Here is a 16,573-nt window from a genome sequence, read left to right as displayed (position 1 = left end):
CCAAAAAGCTATAGAGTGATAAATGAGACAAATAATGTTCCTGCTTGAGAGAGTTTGTATTCTTGTGGGGAGAATGAGATGAGACACATGCATATGTGCATACATACATGCATTTAAAAATTATAGTTGTGATGGGGCGCCTGGGTGGCTCAGATGGTTAAGCGTCTGCCTTCAGCTCAGGTCATGATCCCAGGGTCCTGGGATCGAGCCCCACATCGGGCTCCTGGCTCAGCGAGGAGCCTGCTTCTCCCTCTGCCTCTGCCTCTCTCCCTGCTCATGCTTTTTTTTCTCTCTCTCTGTATCTCTGTGTCTCAAATGAATAAATAAAATCTTAAAAAAAATAAAAAATAAATAAATATTATAGTTGTGACAAGTCCAGACCTACCTAAGGAAGCTGAGAAGACATGTCTGAGGAGGTGACATTTAAGTAGAACCTGGAAGAACATAAAGGGGGAGTCATAGTGAACAGCAAGTATAAGGCCTTCAGGCAGGAAAATGCCTACCATATTCTAGATCTAATGGAAGAATCTAGTGTGAGTAAGAAGAAGAGAGGCATTGATGGAGTTGAGGAGGTGGGAAGCCACCATGGTAGAGAGTTTGCATTTCATTCTACCAGGGGAAGAACAAAAGAGCCGGAACAAACAAAATTTGGAGGAAGTCCTAATCGCGGGTGAGGGCGCTGAATGGAGATGGGGGAGGTTGTAAAGAAGAAGGTAACTGAAATTTCTAGAAGTGTTTTAAAGTTGTTTTTATGTTGATCATTAGTATTCGATTCTTTTAAGTGAATTACTTAAGTTACTCGTTTACATTTAAACCTGCCATCTTGATCGTATCCACTATGGCAGTAAAGCTTAAACATCATATACAGATAAGTAACAGGCAGTTAGCCAGAAGGCAAAATGGAGGTCTTGAGGTAGCTCACCCTGTGGTTGAATGTACTTTTCAGCATGACAGGTGCCCAGTGACATGGAAGGGTAATTTGCTCCAATTACTCGATTTTCTTCTCACTTTTTTCTCATTATGTGAGGACATTTGATAATGTGTGTATTTTGCCACATTTTCTGATTCATAGGTGTTTTTATGTATTTGCTTCTTGGAGTCACTAATACATGTCGAATAACTTTGATTGGTAGTTCCAGTCATTTCATTTCCATTGTCCTGGTGATCTCAGATTCGCTTTGATTTAAAATCATGTATCATTAAGTATGTTGAGTCATCTCTGTGAAGAGTTCATTTGAAAGCGAATCACAGGGACTTGGTGAGGGGGCAGGTGCCTACGTGGCATTGTCTAAATAGTCTCCTAGGCTGTCTCTGGTTGCTTTTCCATCTTTGAATGAAGAAAGAACACTTTGTTGGGGGCAGGGGTAATCTTTTAAGCTAAGTCATACTGAAGAGCCCAATCCCTTTTTAATATACAGTGTACAAAGCGGTCTTCCTTTAGATTTGCTGGTAAACACACTGAAATCCTGGCTTCCGGGCTGGGCTTTTCCAATAACTCTGTGACTTGTCAAGGCACGTCCCCTTCCTGAGCTTTATTTTCCTTATGTTTTAAGACAAAGGGGTTGCACTTAATAATCTCTAAAGAAATTTTGTCTGGAATGACATGGAGGACGACGTTGTAGTGTTTGTGATACTACTAAATATTTGTGTAGCTGTTTTATGTAGCCACTGTTATATTTATTGGTAAAAGTTATAGAGTAAAACAGCTGGATTTTTTTTAAAAAATAGGGATAAGTGTTAACTTCATTAATTAAAAACACATTTAAAAGGTACATTACATTGGGATGATTTTTTATCGGTGATTAAGTTTTGCTATAGATTGTTGCTTTCTCTATGTCTAGTTGGAAAAGGGAATACTGTATCTCTGTGAACATGAGTAGCTTAGGCGAGGTCATCAGGCTTAGACTTAAACCCCCTTCCCTTGCCATAACTGCTCCTGCTACCCCTGTCCTTGATTTTGGTGATTACCGAGAGACCCAGAGGAGAGTGGGGATGGTTTAGTGCCAGTCCAGTGCTGCCATTGGGAAACCAATTCTTGATGCAGGCTTGCCCACCTAAACGGTTAGTCAATAGAATACCTTTTATAACAGGCCCTAGTTCTTTCATAAATTGTGCTAATAACAATCACCCTCCCCCCTAAAGTCACTTATTCTTGTCACCTCCATGTCTGAGTATGCCACCTGCCAGTGTCTGCGTGTCTGGATGTGTGGATTTGCATGCGTGCACTTGTCTTCTCCCAACTCTTGCTCACTCCTGTGGGACTTTGCAATCCCAAGGAGGCGGGCTGGGTGATCAAGGTCAAGGGCACTGACTATGTGGGTGCAATTTCCCAGCAGAGCCCTACCCTCGGTAGCCGTTGTCGTGGGGCTCAGCAACCTTCCTCAGAGCATGGGGCCTCACGGTCCAGAAATCAACCATGAGCCACTCTTACCGTCTTATTTGTCTGGAAGAGTCAAGTTGGGCCTCTAAACCTGGAGGAGGCTTCGTTGTAAATCCACTGTCTTCCCAATCACTGGAGTCGTTTGTCTCCCTCCGAGATTGTATATATCTATTGTTGGGGAGGGCAGCAGGAGTCTTTGCATAAATGTGGACAAATGGCTCAAATGAACAGAAGGAGGAGGAGTTTTCAGAGGATAGAGGTCATGTGCAAGAAGGGAATGCACTAGAAGGAGAAAAATGGCAGAAACATTGGACTAAGCCGGGGAAAGAAGAATCACATTCTTTTTTCCTGTTTTGATGAGCTGGCTACTTTACCAGCCTCCTCTCCCTTTTGTAGAGCTAATACTCCTTGAAAGATCTGCATCCTCATCCCTCTTTTAGAGTACAATTAAGGTGCCCACCTGCCCTAGTGCTGGGGTCCTGTGGGAAGTCCCCTGCCATTCTGGTTGCTGCCATTGCACATAGAGCCCCTGTCTTAGCTGAGGGAGCCCTGGGAATAAATGGATTTGATATAATAGTTTTAAGTTTTCACGTAGAATATGCTCAAGTTCAGAAATTTTATAGACCCAAGTGAGGTGTTGCCTATACAACGTCACTTCTGGTTGATAGGTTGGCTTTTTTTTCTGTTTTGCCTGAACTGACTGATGTTCAGGGCATCGAGTAGAGACAGCCTGAGACCCAAAGCTGAGCCATTAACTCCCAGATGTTCACAATTTCCAAGGAAATGTTCTATGCCTGTGGTTATTACTCACATGGCTCCTTAAATGCTCTCATCTTGGCACCTTTTGCACTTGCTGAATTCAATTTGAAGAAAGAACAGGAGAGAGAATTTTGTGGAAAGCAATTATCCTGCACTTTTGTGACCCTCGTGCTTTCCCCATCATGATGAATTTGGGGGCTGGTTCTTGTATCGGTCAGCGTGTCGCATTTATTAGAATTTTGTTGTATGTTACAGATAACCAGTTGTATCTAATTAAACAATAATGATGGCAGCGCAAGGCATTTTCTGGGAATTAATGACCAGCTGGGAAAAGCTGATGGCTAGAGAGTCAGCAAAAGGCTATTAGCTACAGTCCGCCATTAATCTCCAGAAACGCCCATTTGTGACGTCATCGTTGGTATTGAAAAATGAGAGTGGAAGACAATTTCCTGATGTTTATCAAGTGCTTCTGAATGACAGCTTCCCTATGTATTATCAAAAAGTTGTTCTTTTCTTCTTAATCCTCCAATTGTCCTTTCATCTTAAAATATGTTTCTTATACACAGTGCGTGAAAAGGAATTTCTTACCTTCTAGGTAATCATGGGAGTTTCTTTTTTTAAAGAGTTCCAAGTTTAGGAGGTTTTCTTTAAATATTTTGGGTGGTAAAACCAGAATTGGTCTTCAGCTGTGATGCTGGAATTTGATAAGTGTCTGTATTATCCTAACTCTCTGCTCATAGCAGGAAATGGTTGCAAATGTTTTGAATAGCAGCTGTTGCTCGCAAAGATGTGCATTTCACAACGAGATTCTATGGAGTTATAGTCATATTCCTAGTAGATGAAGGGGACTCTCTGCCAGGAAAAACTGTGATGGTGTGCCTATATAATATTTTTGATCACTGCTGCTGAATGCTAGAGGAAAATAGAGAGCTGACTAAAATATTCATCACCTTCTTGCATAATTTAATGACTTATAAAGGAAGACAACAATTCCACATACAAGCCATCTATCAAGAACTTGTTCTAAACTCATAATGCTCATTTAAAAGTTTTGTTGGTTTTTATACCTTTTTTTTTTTTTTACCCCAACATGAAAGATAGTTCCTAAAGGTCATTAAAATCCCAGCCAATGAGCTGGGAACGTTTTGCCAAACACAGAAGCTTCAGGTCCCACCAAATTTCAACCATAAGCTGTTTATATTTTACAAACACCACAGTGTTATTCTCCTGATAAGAAGGTTGCTGGTGGTACGGGTCCTTCTAAATGCATGCTAAGTGTATGCATTTGGGGGAGTAGCATGAGTCAGCATGCCATTAATCACAGCTTTAGAGGCAGTGACTCACTCCTGGCAAAATGGAATGGCCTCATTGGGAAGGGTGTGAAAGAGGAAAAAAAAAATCAATTCTGGGGTCAGTTCCCTGTTTTTTTCTGCAAATGCAGATCAAATTTGCACCTCTCCCCCCCCCCCCCCCCCGCTTGGTGGGTGGTTTTCAGGCTGAAGAATGTTGCGGTGGGGACCCTTTAAAATCAGACCACGTGTTTTTTCAGGGAAAAAGTGCTAGACGTTCACAGTCTTGCTTAGAAAATGCAGAAAGGGTCTGGAAAGAAAAGGTGAGCTAGCTGAGAGGGGCTTGGGATCTATCTAAGGGCAATTTTGGTGAACCAGGTCCCGCTCTCCACTGTTCAACCAGGTAGGTCTTTGATCCAGATCCAGGGTTGATTGTGAGGCTCGCAAGTAGAATTTCTTGCCCTCATTAAGGGGTCCTGAATATCTGAAGATTATCTGCAACAGCCCCAGTTCTCTTTGAAAATCAAAGATTTAAGAGCAACGCCCTTGAATCTTTGGTCTGACTGGGTATATGTTGCGCTAAAGTCAGGTTCTTCTGGGGGAGCAGACCATGGAAAGAAACGTCAACAAATATACTGATAATTGGTGGACCTCGGCCAGTTCAACCTGCAAATATTTCTATTATATCTTAAATTGAAACGTGTGAGCGCTACTTGGTGTTTATTTTGATACAATATGGTTATTGGTATTAAAGTGTTTTATTGTGCTTCGCGCCCCTAAATTATCGTTATACTAGCAACAGAGGTCTATGTAGTCGAGTAAGCTATTCCCCGGGCTTCATTATTTTAAAGTCAGCCCCTCAAAATAACATCAGCAAGCTAGTAAATGTTTTTCTTTGAAACTTTTCTTAGGAATGTTGTTTCTTTAGTCTTCCCTGGGAGTAGATGTGATTGGAGACGCTCGCTGCCTTCATGAAGCTCTAACTTGAGTTCATTTTGTTATGTGGTGACCACAGTTCTGGATGACGCCCCCCCTGGCACACAGGAATACATTATGTTACGGCAAGATTCCATCCAATCTGCGGAATTAAAGAAAAAAGAGTCCCCCTTTCGTGCTAAGTGTCACGAAATCTTCTGCTGCCCGCTGAAGCAAGTACACCACAAAGAAAACACAGAGCCCGAAGGTTTGTGCACAACGGACGCGTGTTTTTGCTTGTGTTCTCTCATTCTTCTTTCTTTCTCTTTTCTTTTTGACTGTGCGTTGCCCTCTGGTGTGCTGTGTGTCGTTCGGCCCCTGACAGCATTAGGAGGCCCCTGGCTCGCCGGTGAATGTGTTATGCAGGCTCAGATGGAACACTGTATAATACAGTCATCTCGGGCCCAGCGCCGAGCAGCCTCCTGCTTCTCACAGCGGAACCGGTTTCAGCTGCTGTCCTTACGTTGCCCCATTTTGGCTGCCAAAGTTGCTTGCTCCTGTAGCCGACATCTGGCCAAGTCTGTTCCCATCACCTTGCATTCCTGACACAGCAGTCGGCTGAGGAATGACACTTCTAAAGTGACATAATGAGAAGATGATTCCAAATTCTCTGACTCTCCTCCACTCCATAAAGCTTCTGCATTGTGCTTGAAGAATGCTCATGATCTCCTTAGTCCGCTGAAGCAGGCCCTGACGTCCCATGTAATGCACGCCCCGTTGCACTTTGCCATAGTGAAATGCATGCCTCAAGGAAACTCTGAGTAGTTTGTCTTTCTTTGCAGCTCAAGTACAGGTTTGGAAAATTCTACTTGCCGGTACTTTAAACTGAGGTCAATAGCGTGTTCATCACCATCCGTGCTACCACTCTCTCTCTAAAATCTCCGCTACAAATCTCTCTCTAAAGTACCTCGTCTGTCTAGAGAGAGTTTTCAGACATTTCCCCCACTTTTTTGCATGTATCAAACAGGGACATTTTTCACATCACAAAATGTGGTCAGCTCTTTGCCATTTGTGTACATTTCAACTTGCAAAGTGACATTCGAGAAGCCTACTGTGTATGCTAATTACTTATTGTGAATCAGCCTGTGTGCCCTCCACATCAAATACCGGTGAGGCGGTTTACCAGTGAATAACATCAGAAGTGACAAAATGCACCTGTCCTTGGGCTGTTGGTGTACACTTTTGCATAAATGGCTCTGGGATGATTTCTAAAAGCGACTTTGTTCCTGTTTCGAGTTGCCCTTTTGCAACATTATGGGTATCTGCCTTACCACTGTCTTTCTGACCTAGAAAGAACTGCCACGTGGTTCTGTGTCAAGTTTGGTGTATAAGGAAACCACTCCAAATTGACTCGGGTCCAGGGTTCTGGAATCAGTTTTTTACATCTCCAAGCCCCCCTTCTCCTCACTTCCAAATAGAGTTTTAAGTGTTCATTGGCAGAAAAGGAGAAGCGTACGTTTTTCGATGTTCACGTATATTTCAGCAATGGAATAGAATATTTGCATTTGTTTCTACCCATGCTTTGATATCCAAACTGTCTAATTTGGGGATGAGTTCTGATGTCAACACTTAACTCATCTGGAGATGTAGATGGTGACCCTTTACAGTGAGTAAAATGAATCCTTTGGTGGTTTGGTAGAGAGGATACTGACTTGACCTTAAGCTTCAACGAAACAAAAACTTTCAACCAGTGACAATTACTTTACTACTTATAATGCATTCCAATATTTTCTGCTTTATTTTCTCTAAAATTACATATACTTGCAAATACACACACACATAAAACCAGTATCTGTGTTATAAATATATACCGTTTATTATCTAGTCATATATATTAAACACATATAACATAATTAAATATATGTGTTACAGATACTGTACCGCTTTTCTACTTGCACATAAGCCTAGAAAACCAAATTTGGTTAGAGGAAGAAAAAGCAGCAGTTTAAGAAGCACCTGCTTAAATTCAGTCAAGCAATCGGTTTAGAAAGTTACTTCAAATTATTTCAACAGTACTCAGATTTAAGAAAAATACAGTTGAATAACCTAAATTTAAACCCCCGTCCCTTTTCTTATTGCATACAATTTTGTCAGGATCTGTGAATTTTCAAAGTATCACCTGGAGCGTACTGTGTATACTGTTACGAATGTTTTCAGATATGAAGAATTCTTTAGAGAATGGGTAGCAGTCAAACTGCTGATACAAGGTTTGGATAGTTCTTAATCTGTCATTTCATCCACACGTTGAGTGGCTGCCATCATGCTTCATGTGACTGTCATCCTTTCATTTGTACGCTTTGATGATGGGCATTGTCTTCTCTCAGATTGAAGATTTTCCTTATCTCGCTCTCCTTCCAGGTCCTCTGGAATAGCGAAGCTAATATTTCCCTCCTTGTTCCTATGGATTATTCGTAAATAGTGTTAGACTCATTGCAGGCTTTCTGGAATACCATTTGAATAATACGGCTTACAATTTTCCTGTACCCCCCTTCATACAAGGTCCCAGAGGTTAATGGCAAAACCAGACCTTGAAATGAAAACCCTTGATCTCTGTACAAATTAACAGGGTCCAGAGGACCCTAGACAGGGCGAAAGCAGTGATGCTGTGGAAGAGATCTAGGATAAATAAGGAAATTGTGCTGAGAAATTAACTACTTCATGTAGGATACCAAAGCTCCTCATTTCCGGGCAGTGAAGTAACCGCAGGTTTGGGAAAGCTTCAGTGGTCATTGTGGCAACCTGGAAGATGTTTGCAAGACTGGTTTTTAAATGCTGTAAAGTACAGTCTTTAGTTTTCTCTTACCGTTGCTGTAACATATTACTGCAGTTAGTAGAAATAAAAGGCCTCTCGATTACATACAGAATCTTAATTCTAAACTATAGCCACACTTGGAAACATTCTATTCTCATGTCAAGCATTTTTGAAGAGAGTTCCTCTCATGGTTTCTGGGCCAAAGCATGAGACCTTAACTGACCTTGGCTGTGGATGCCCACCAGTTCCACCGCATGTGAACGCAATGGACAGGATGACCTCTTCTAATGAGGTGGTTTTGACATAACCCTCAAGTGAAAAATGAAAACTTCATTGAAATTTGGGAGGAAACTAAAAGTTTGAATTGGGTAAGTTTTAGAAATGATGAAATTAGGTCAAAGAGCTTTTATGTGTATTATGATAAAGTTGCAGTTAATTTTCTTCTTACTGAATTGATAAAAATCGACCAACTATTTTTATGTTATTACAGACAGAGTCTTGGTGCTTCATTTGATCGGGGGTGTCTTTGTGCGGGCCAGATTATCCCCATAGTTTATGACCACCTGAGATTTGCTACAGATCATTTATTTACAGTTCACAGTCACCTGTCTTTTAAAAGGTATTTTTGTATCACGTCCAGGGCCCTCAGAAGCCATGTGAAACAATACATTGAAGGATGGAACTGTCCCACTGGCTTTTTCAGGATACACTAAAGCCACATTACACTTTGCCAAAAGCAGGTTTCTATTTCTGAGCAGCCAATTCCAAAATAAGTTCTTTAATCTGTTCCAAATGCTTGTGATTTTCAGTGATATGATAATTTCCATAAAAACCACTTATGATGTAATCTTATGTGAGTACTGGAATTTGGCTGAAGAAGCACATACAAGTATCTGAGAGTCTAATGTGGCCCAGTACCAGCAACGCTCTTTGTTATAAGAAAGCCACACGGAGAGTGGAAGCTGTTACCAAAACCTTCCTTCTTACTGTTCCAGGAGACTTTTGAGAAGAGAAAATACAATCCTTGTAGCTTGATTCTTTTCTTTCATTGTCATGTGGGCCAAAATGAAACCACTGATTTCGAGTAACTCCTGAGAGCCAGTCATCGGACTTTTACTGATGTTTGAAGATTGCTCAAAAGCATCACACCAAGATATACATGCTTGCGATTTGATACTGTTGAAAATGTACTGAGAAAAAGAAATCATGGATTTCCAGCATTCACTTTTAGGATTAAAAATCCTGATTACAATAGTAAATTTGAAGGAGTTAACACAATATAGGAGAATGTTACAGAGCTCGGGGGTTTGTCACCCACCGTCTTTTGATCAAGCATTTGGCCTTTTTCTTACAGCCCTGTTTTCATGTGATTTTATATATATATACATATATATGTGTGTGTGTGTGTATATATATATATACACACATATATGTGTGTGTGTGTATATATATATATATATGTTCCATCTCCCTCAGGACTTCTGTAACCTTTTAATTGAGAGAGGCATCCAACATAGTGACTTTGGTTGGAGGAGAAGAGAATCTGGGCTCCCGAGTGGTGATGAAGTATGGCAGCTTTTACCAACCAAAAGAAAGCAAAATTATGTGCCAAATGTTAAGGGGGCATATTTGTAACCAGCGCCAATGACCATTGCTCTTTACACCGGAAAGAGAACACGTCCCCGTGAATATCACCAGTCTTGCCTAAATGGTAGGAGAGGAAGAAAGTAGAAGAATATTGAGGAACATGCCAAGGGAAATGTCTTTATTATCATCCTTACTTTTTCTTCAACTATGTTGTCTCCTGTTGTGTTTCTTCCTCATTTGAATAATAATGAGCCTTTTGAGAAAAATGGGTCTAATACTATTTGAATTAATAGTTTGATAAAAACGAAGCAACCTCTGATGCTTAACACCTTGAAAATTTCTTGACTTTCAGAAAGATGTGCCTGGGTTCCATATCTGTCCCCTTGAGGATGAGAACTGAAGGGTTATTCTTACTTTATTAGAAAAACATGGAGCCATATGTTTGGGTGGCTCTGAAGAGATAAAAGACTTTATTCTTAATCTTTTAATTTCAAAGTAACTATGACTTAGGGTCACCTTGCCTTTGATGTATTACCTGAAGGATTGCAAAACGACACCAGAGAGTTTTCTTTGCTCATTGAAGCAAATGGCAGCTTAATTGCAGAGTCACAAGAAAAATTTTAGAACTGGTCCAAATTGAAAACAAATTAAAGCCGGAAATCTGAAGGCCTTGGTGATTAGTAATGAGTAAACACTAGCCTCTCCCCAGAAAGTATTCAGATGTGTTTCTCTCGGTTGCATGTTGGCTATTTCTTAGTAGACGACTTATGTCCTAAAATATTAGGAGACTAGTAATGTCACATTCTCTCTTGTGTCCTATTTCCCACCTACGGCAGCAAACAAAATTAAATCATATTTTGGGGATAGTTTCTACTCTCTGGAAAACTCATAATTCGATCAAGGAAGTATACTTAACAGCCAGTAATTCAATTTCAGTCCAGGATGGGCGTTTATTATTCTCTTTTTAGTTATATGCATCTCAACTCAGTCTCCAGGCTGGCCTTTACAGTAGAAACTAACAACCATTCATTCCTAGAAAATATGATCCACTTTTTAAAGCAACGGGCCTCCCTTCTTACTTGAGCCTAGGTGTTTCCGTCGAGCTGGAAGTGACATTTTCCTGAAGTTTCCCTTGGCTAATATCAAAGGCAGATATTTCTCCTGTATGACGCCAACGCTGATAACCCGTTTCAGGATTCTTATGTTTAAAATAACACTGCTCTGGGAAAATGCTCTGAAAGGTCCATCGGATGAATGACAGTGTATGGTGATGATTTTGACTTAAAAAAAAAAAAGTGAAAAATCTAATTGCCGATACTTGAAAACCTCATCCATCCATACGGGTACTGCCCCCTTCCAAGCTATTACTTCTGAGTAATGGTAGTATAGTATGATAGTATATGGCTTCTGAGGCTCTGAGAGCTCAGCAGCTCCTCTTGTTTGTTTGTTTCTCTTCACAGCCAGTTGATAAACCACTTAAGAAAAGATGCCATTCTGACCCAACATGATAGGACCCGGGTAGGCTACGTTCCTTGTGCAAAAAGGCAGAGCCTGAATGCCTTTCAGCTCTTTCCCCAAATCAAGCCCAGCCCGAATGTATGGAGGACTCCCTGTGTTCAGGAGATACACAGGAATCTGCTGTTGCCTCTGCTCTACTTTTCACTCTGTCTTTGGTTTTAAAGGATAACTTGCTTGCCTGGTTGAAGAGAACGTGGACACCAACTATACTCTCTTTCACATGTTCCTAAATAATAGGCAGATCGATATTTTCCAAATTATGTTTCATGAAACATTGATCATATATCTATGTGAAAAGATAGAATCTATGGTCAAATGCATGTTTCCCAAACTCCACACCACTCTTAGAGTCTCGATTCATAAGAGTATATTAAAAGTTTTGAGGAGTCGTACAGATCAGGAATCTGACTTCGGGCAATTCAGTGATAAACATCTTCCAGCTACCAAATGCTTTTTGTTCATAACACCTATCAATGTCCCACAGATACACGTTGGGAAATGCCAGGCTGGCTCCATGGAGCATCAGGGTATCCCCCATCACAGCTGGGCTTTGACAAGTAATACACTTTGGAAATGGATGTTGTTCTCTATCCCTCTGCCCCACCCCCTCCACTATCTTTAGGGAAGTGCTCCTCAAAGTGTGGTTCCACGGATCAGGGCTGGGTCTGAAATTATTTGTTACAAGTCAGTGATGAGAAAAGGAGCTTTTGCCAGAATGTAAATCAATGCACTGCTTGCTTCATCAAGAAAGTCTTGCTGTCTTGCTGTGAAAAATAATGTCAGTTGAACGAAATAAAAAATCTGCTCAGTGACAGAGTTCATAGATCAGCGCTAAGTCTGTGGACCATGCTTTGAGTGACACTGCTTTCGATTACTTAGATGATTCTCAACCTTGGCAACATGCTGGAATCACCTGAGGACCTTTGGGATAATATTGATGCCTGAGCCCCACATCAGAGCAAAACCAACCATTTAACCAATAACTTGTCCAAACAAAAGCCCTACAAAATCTCTCGTGGCAGAGGTAGTTTTTAAAAACTCCCCAGGTAATTCTAATGTGCTAACAGGGTTGGGATCCCTGCCTTAGGAAAAAATCACCTTGGCATAAGGTCTGGTGTGTGATGTCAACTGTCAATTCAGAATTCTTATCATACTGATTGCATGGGCCTCTTTAGGAGGTGCCCTGTGATGAGAGGGCATGGCTGAAGAGGCAGCACTTACATGACCTTTAGAACTTGTGGCCATGTAAGGTATCCATCATTCTCAACACACACGCGTGCGCACACATGCATGCGTACTCACACACACCCCTTTCTGTTGATTGTTCCCTTTGCTGTGAGAAGTTTTTATTTTGATGAGGTCCGATAGTTTATTTTTGCTTTTGTTTCCTTTGCCTCAGGAGACATATCTAGGAAGAAGTTGCTGTGGCCGAGGCCAAAGAGGTTGCTGCCTGTGTTCTCCTCTGGGATTTTGATGGTTTCCTGTCTCACATTGAGGTCTTTCACCCATTTGGAGTCTATTTTTGTGTGTGGTATAAGAAAGTGGTCCAGTTTCATTCTTCTGCATGTGGCTGTCCAGTTTTCCCAACACCATTTATTGAAGAGACTGTCTTTTTTGCATTGGACATTCTTTCCTGTTTTGTTGAAGATTCATTGACCATATAGTTGTGGGTCCACTTCTGGGCTCTCTATTCTGTTCCGTTGATCTATGTGTCTGTTTTTATGCCAGTACTATGCTGTCTTGATTGTAATATAACTTGAAGTCTGGAATTGTGATGCCTCCAGCTTTGCTTTTCTTTTTCAAGATTGCTTTGGCTATTCGGGGTCTTTTGTGGTTCCGTACAAATTTTAGGATTGCTTATTCCAGCTCTGTGAAAAATGCTGGTGGTATTTTGATAGGGACTGCATTAAATATATAGATTGCTTTGGGTAGTATAGACATTTTAGCAATATTTGTTCTCCCAACCCATAAGCGTTGAATGTTTTTCCATTTCTTTGTGTCATCTTCTATTGCTTTCATCAGTGTTTTATAGTTTTCAGAGTATAGATTTTTTTTTTTTTTTTTTTTAGGATCAGAGTATAGATCTTTTACCTCTTTGGTTGGGTTTATTCCTAGGTATCTGATAGCTTTTGGTGCAGTTGTAATTGGGATCGATTCCTTGATTTCTCTTTCTGCTGCCTCATTATCGGCACACACCCCTTTCTGAAGTTCCCTTGCCTCTTTGCCGCTCTGTGCTTTTAGAAAAATAATCAGGCTTCTCCATAGGAGCGTGGTAATCTGCCACCTTGTGACCAACATCCTTTCTTGCAAGCAATTGTTGCAACATGTGTCTTCTCAAACTATGATTCAGCTTGCAAATGTGGGTGGAAGAGTTTCTCAGGACCACGTATGAGTGTACCTGAAGAAGAGAAGATGGAGAAGGAGAAGAGTGTATCAGTATGCCAGAAAAGTACTATTACTTCTTTGCTTGATTGCTCCTGCTCTCAGTGAGATCGCAAACGTTGGCTCAAACTGCTCATGAGCGGGCTGTCTGTCTCTGAGTTGCACCAGAGGCTGTCGTCATTGAGACATTGCCCTCTTACCAAGTGGACATCACCAGCTCCTGCGGCATAAAATTAAGACAGCAGCATGTATGTGAAACTGACTTTGACACGATCAGGAGACTTTAATTGCTATCCATGTTTCTAAATCCTCCCTAGCACTGTATACTACACTGATTTGTGTTCATGTGTTATACTCTACGGCATTTCTATACACAGCTTGAATGATGCCCACGGGAAGGTGCGGAACAAGAGGTATAACATCCTGCATTTTATCAACACTTACGCTTGTCTTGCTTCACAGCTGATATCCGCACTCACTCCAACACATCACAATCACATGTCCGCTTGCACCCATGTGCTGGCATATTTCTACTTACGAGCCTCAGCTATTTTAAGATATATATTCTTGGAACAACTCCAGGTCATCCTTCAAGCCCATCCAGCTTTGGAAGCGACAAGCGTACGTTGGCTGGAAGACCAGATCCTCACAGAGGAAGGGAAAGAACACAGTTCCCCTTAGCTGCTTCTCCATACAGACACTTCCCTCATAAATGACAGGACTTGATTTGAATCTGGTTTTTCTGGCCTCTGAAGCCCATGTCCTTTTCCCTCCATGGCTGCTGTGTATGCGCAGTGTTTACCCTCTTGCCTTACACATGAGTTTATCGTCTAACGGCAATTTTAGTGCAGAGGAGATATGTTAGGTTGAAAGGACTAGAATGCTGTCCATACTCTGTTCTCAAGCTATGCTACAGGAAGGAGTTGCCTTAAGTGGAAGGGACTCAGGAGGTATTTGTTAATTCTGTGGGCCTAGAGTTGGATGTAGGTGGCACACAAAAGAAGTGGGTGAAATGTCCCTTACCTTCAAGGGGGTGATGACTTCATCTAGGACACACAAAAAAGAGTAGAGTGATTAGTGAAGAGCTAAATTCAGTTTGAATGCAATAAAACTGTCCTTAGGGAAGAAAAAAACAAACATGAACAGGTTACTTGCCTAATCTCCTTTCTTTAAGCTAGGCGATACTCTTCACCTATAATGTTAGAAAAGAGGAAGGGTCTTTTCTAAGTATTGAACAGCTGATTCTATTGCTTATTTTTTTTCTCAGCTCAATAAAATTGCCACCATTGACAGGAATGTTATTAAGACTTGCTCTGAGCATTTCCCCAGTTCCATAAGATTAGGTGTTCCCTAGAGGTCTCGATATTAGCAATGAATTCTCTTTCATCACTTGTTGGAACCCTACTCTCTTGCCTAAGGTAAATGATAATAAAAACAGTAATTGACAATTATCCAGAATTTACTATGTGCCAAGCATTTTACCTAACACTATCTTTATTCTCACAACAGTCCTTGGAGGCAAGTAGGTATTTTTTTTCTCTCCATAATATGGAGAGATGGAAAAATCCATCCATAATATGGATGAGGAAACCAAGAGTCAGAGAAGTGAAATAACTTGTCCAGTGTCACCTGAGTGAACAGCGGTAGAGCCAATACTCAAATGCGGCCTGTCTCACTCCCAAGACCACGGTCTCTCAATTACAAGAGACTGTATCCCATAACAAGGCTGAACCTAGAAATATCTTCCATTTTGTTCTCCAGTTACTCCAGTATCCGCTTATTGAGACAAATTGCTGGATATACTAAGTAAGCAGGAGGGACCTTGGGCCCGCTGTTAGAGAAACAATAGATTTAAAAGGTGCCTTGTTCTTCAGAGAGAAGAGAAGCAGCCAGATTTAACTTTAATATGTTTACAGGGCAAATTCTCATCAAATTTGATTTGGTCAAAATGCTTTACACTCTGCAGTATCAGAATTCGGATTTATTCACTGTGCTGGTGTACATTTATTTGGCCGCAGGCCAGATCTTAATCCCCTCAGGCCAACTGATCTCCCACCTCAGAACGTTGCCTCACAAAATATCTGTTGACCTAAGTCCCTGGATAATAAAACCTGCATTTCAAAGTGAGAACTGACTTAAGGCACTTGAAGAAAAAGTCCTGCCAAACTGGGTTGGGTCACTGTCAAGATAGTGTTCTGTGTGACTTTCACAAGGAATGAGATTTCATGAAATGGTCCATTTCCCTCCAGAAGCATGAAGAAGAAGGTCTCAGGAATTTGTGTGATATATTCTGTGCAGGACATTCTATACTGTGCTTTGGTTAGATGCTTAGCTATCAATTTTCAGCATCTTTTATGTGCCAGGCACTTGAGGTTTATTATTGTTAATCTTCCCAACCTATGAGGTAGGTGTCATCAGTCTTGAGGACATAATGGGGGAAACTGGAGTGCAGAGATATACAATCACTTGCTCAAAGTCATACAACTAATAAGTCTCTTAATTGGGATTTGAAGCCAAGTCTCTTTTGCTCCCAAGCCTGGTTGGTCTCTTCTCCATTGTGCTGCCTCAGCTTGTTCTGTACCGCGACCCCTGACTCCCCCTTTCAGGTGCAAGGCATGAGAAGAGAGCTCAGCACCATCCTATCCACTGCTGGTGACAGGTGCTGTTCGGAAGAAAACTATAGAACTGTCTTTAACTTCTCAGGTTTTTTTTTTTTAAGATTTTATTTATTTATTTGAGAGAGAGAGAATGAGAGAGAGAGAGAGCATGAGGGGGGGAGGGTCAGAGAGAGAAGCAGACTCCCCACTGAGCGGGGAGCCCGATGCGGGACTCGATCCCGGGACTCCAGGACCATGACCTGAGCTGAAGGCAGTCGCTTAACCAACTGAGCCGCCCAGGCGCCCTGTCTTTAACTTCTCAGCAGAGTGCACT

The 16,573-nt window shown here is 41.4% G+C and overlaps 1 protein-coding gene across 5 annotated transcripts in view; it reads left to right on the top strand.

The window, feature by feature from the left end:
- FGF13 (fibroblast growth factor 13) overlaps positions 1 to 16,573 on the top strand; it is a 489,220-nt gene that overhangs the window by 297,823 nt on the left and 174,824 nt on the right. For 4 of the 5 annotated variants that reach the window (XM_035009353.1, XM_035009380.1, XM_035009371.1 and 1 more), the window contains exon 3: positions 5,444 to 5,611. The exons of the other annotated variant lie outside the window; for it this stretch is intronic. In XM_035009353.1, the coding sequence (XP_034865244.1) occupies positions 5,444 to 5,611 (168 nt within the window). The remainder of the gene's footprint in view (positions 1 to 5,443; positions 5,612 to 16,573) is intronic. 5 annotated transcript variants of the gene reach the window in all.

The sequence above is a fragment of the Mirounga leonina genome, unplaced genomic scaffold (assembly GCF_011800145.1).
Source record: "Mirounga leonina isolate KUSES-001 unplaced genomic scaffold, KU_Mleo_1.0 Mir_101664, whole genome shotgun sequence".
Taxonomy (NCBI): domain Eukaryota; kingdom Metazoa; phylum Chordata; class Mammalia; order Carnivora; family Phocidae; genus Mirounga; species Mirounga leonina.
Note: the sequence above shows the minus strand (reverse complement) of the source record. Positions and strands in the feature narration are given on the sequence as shown.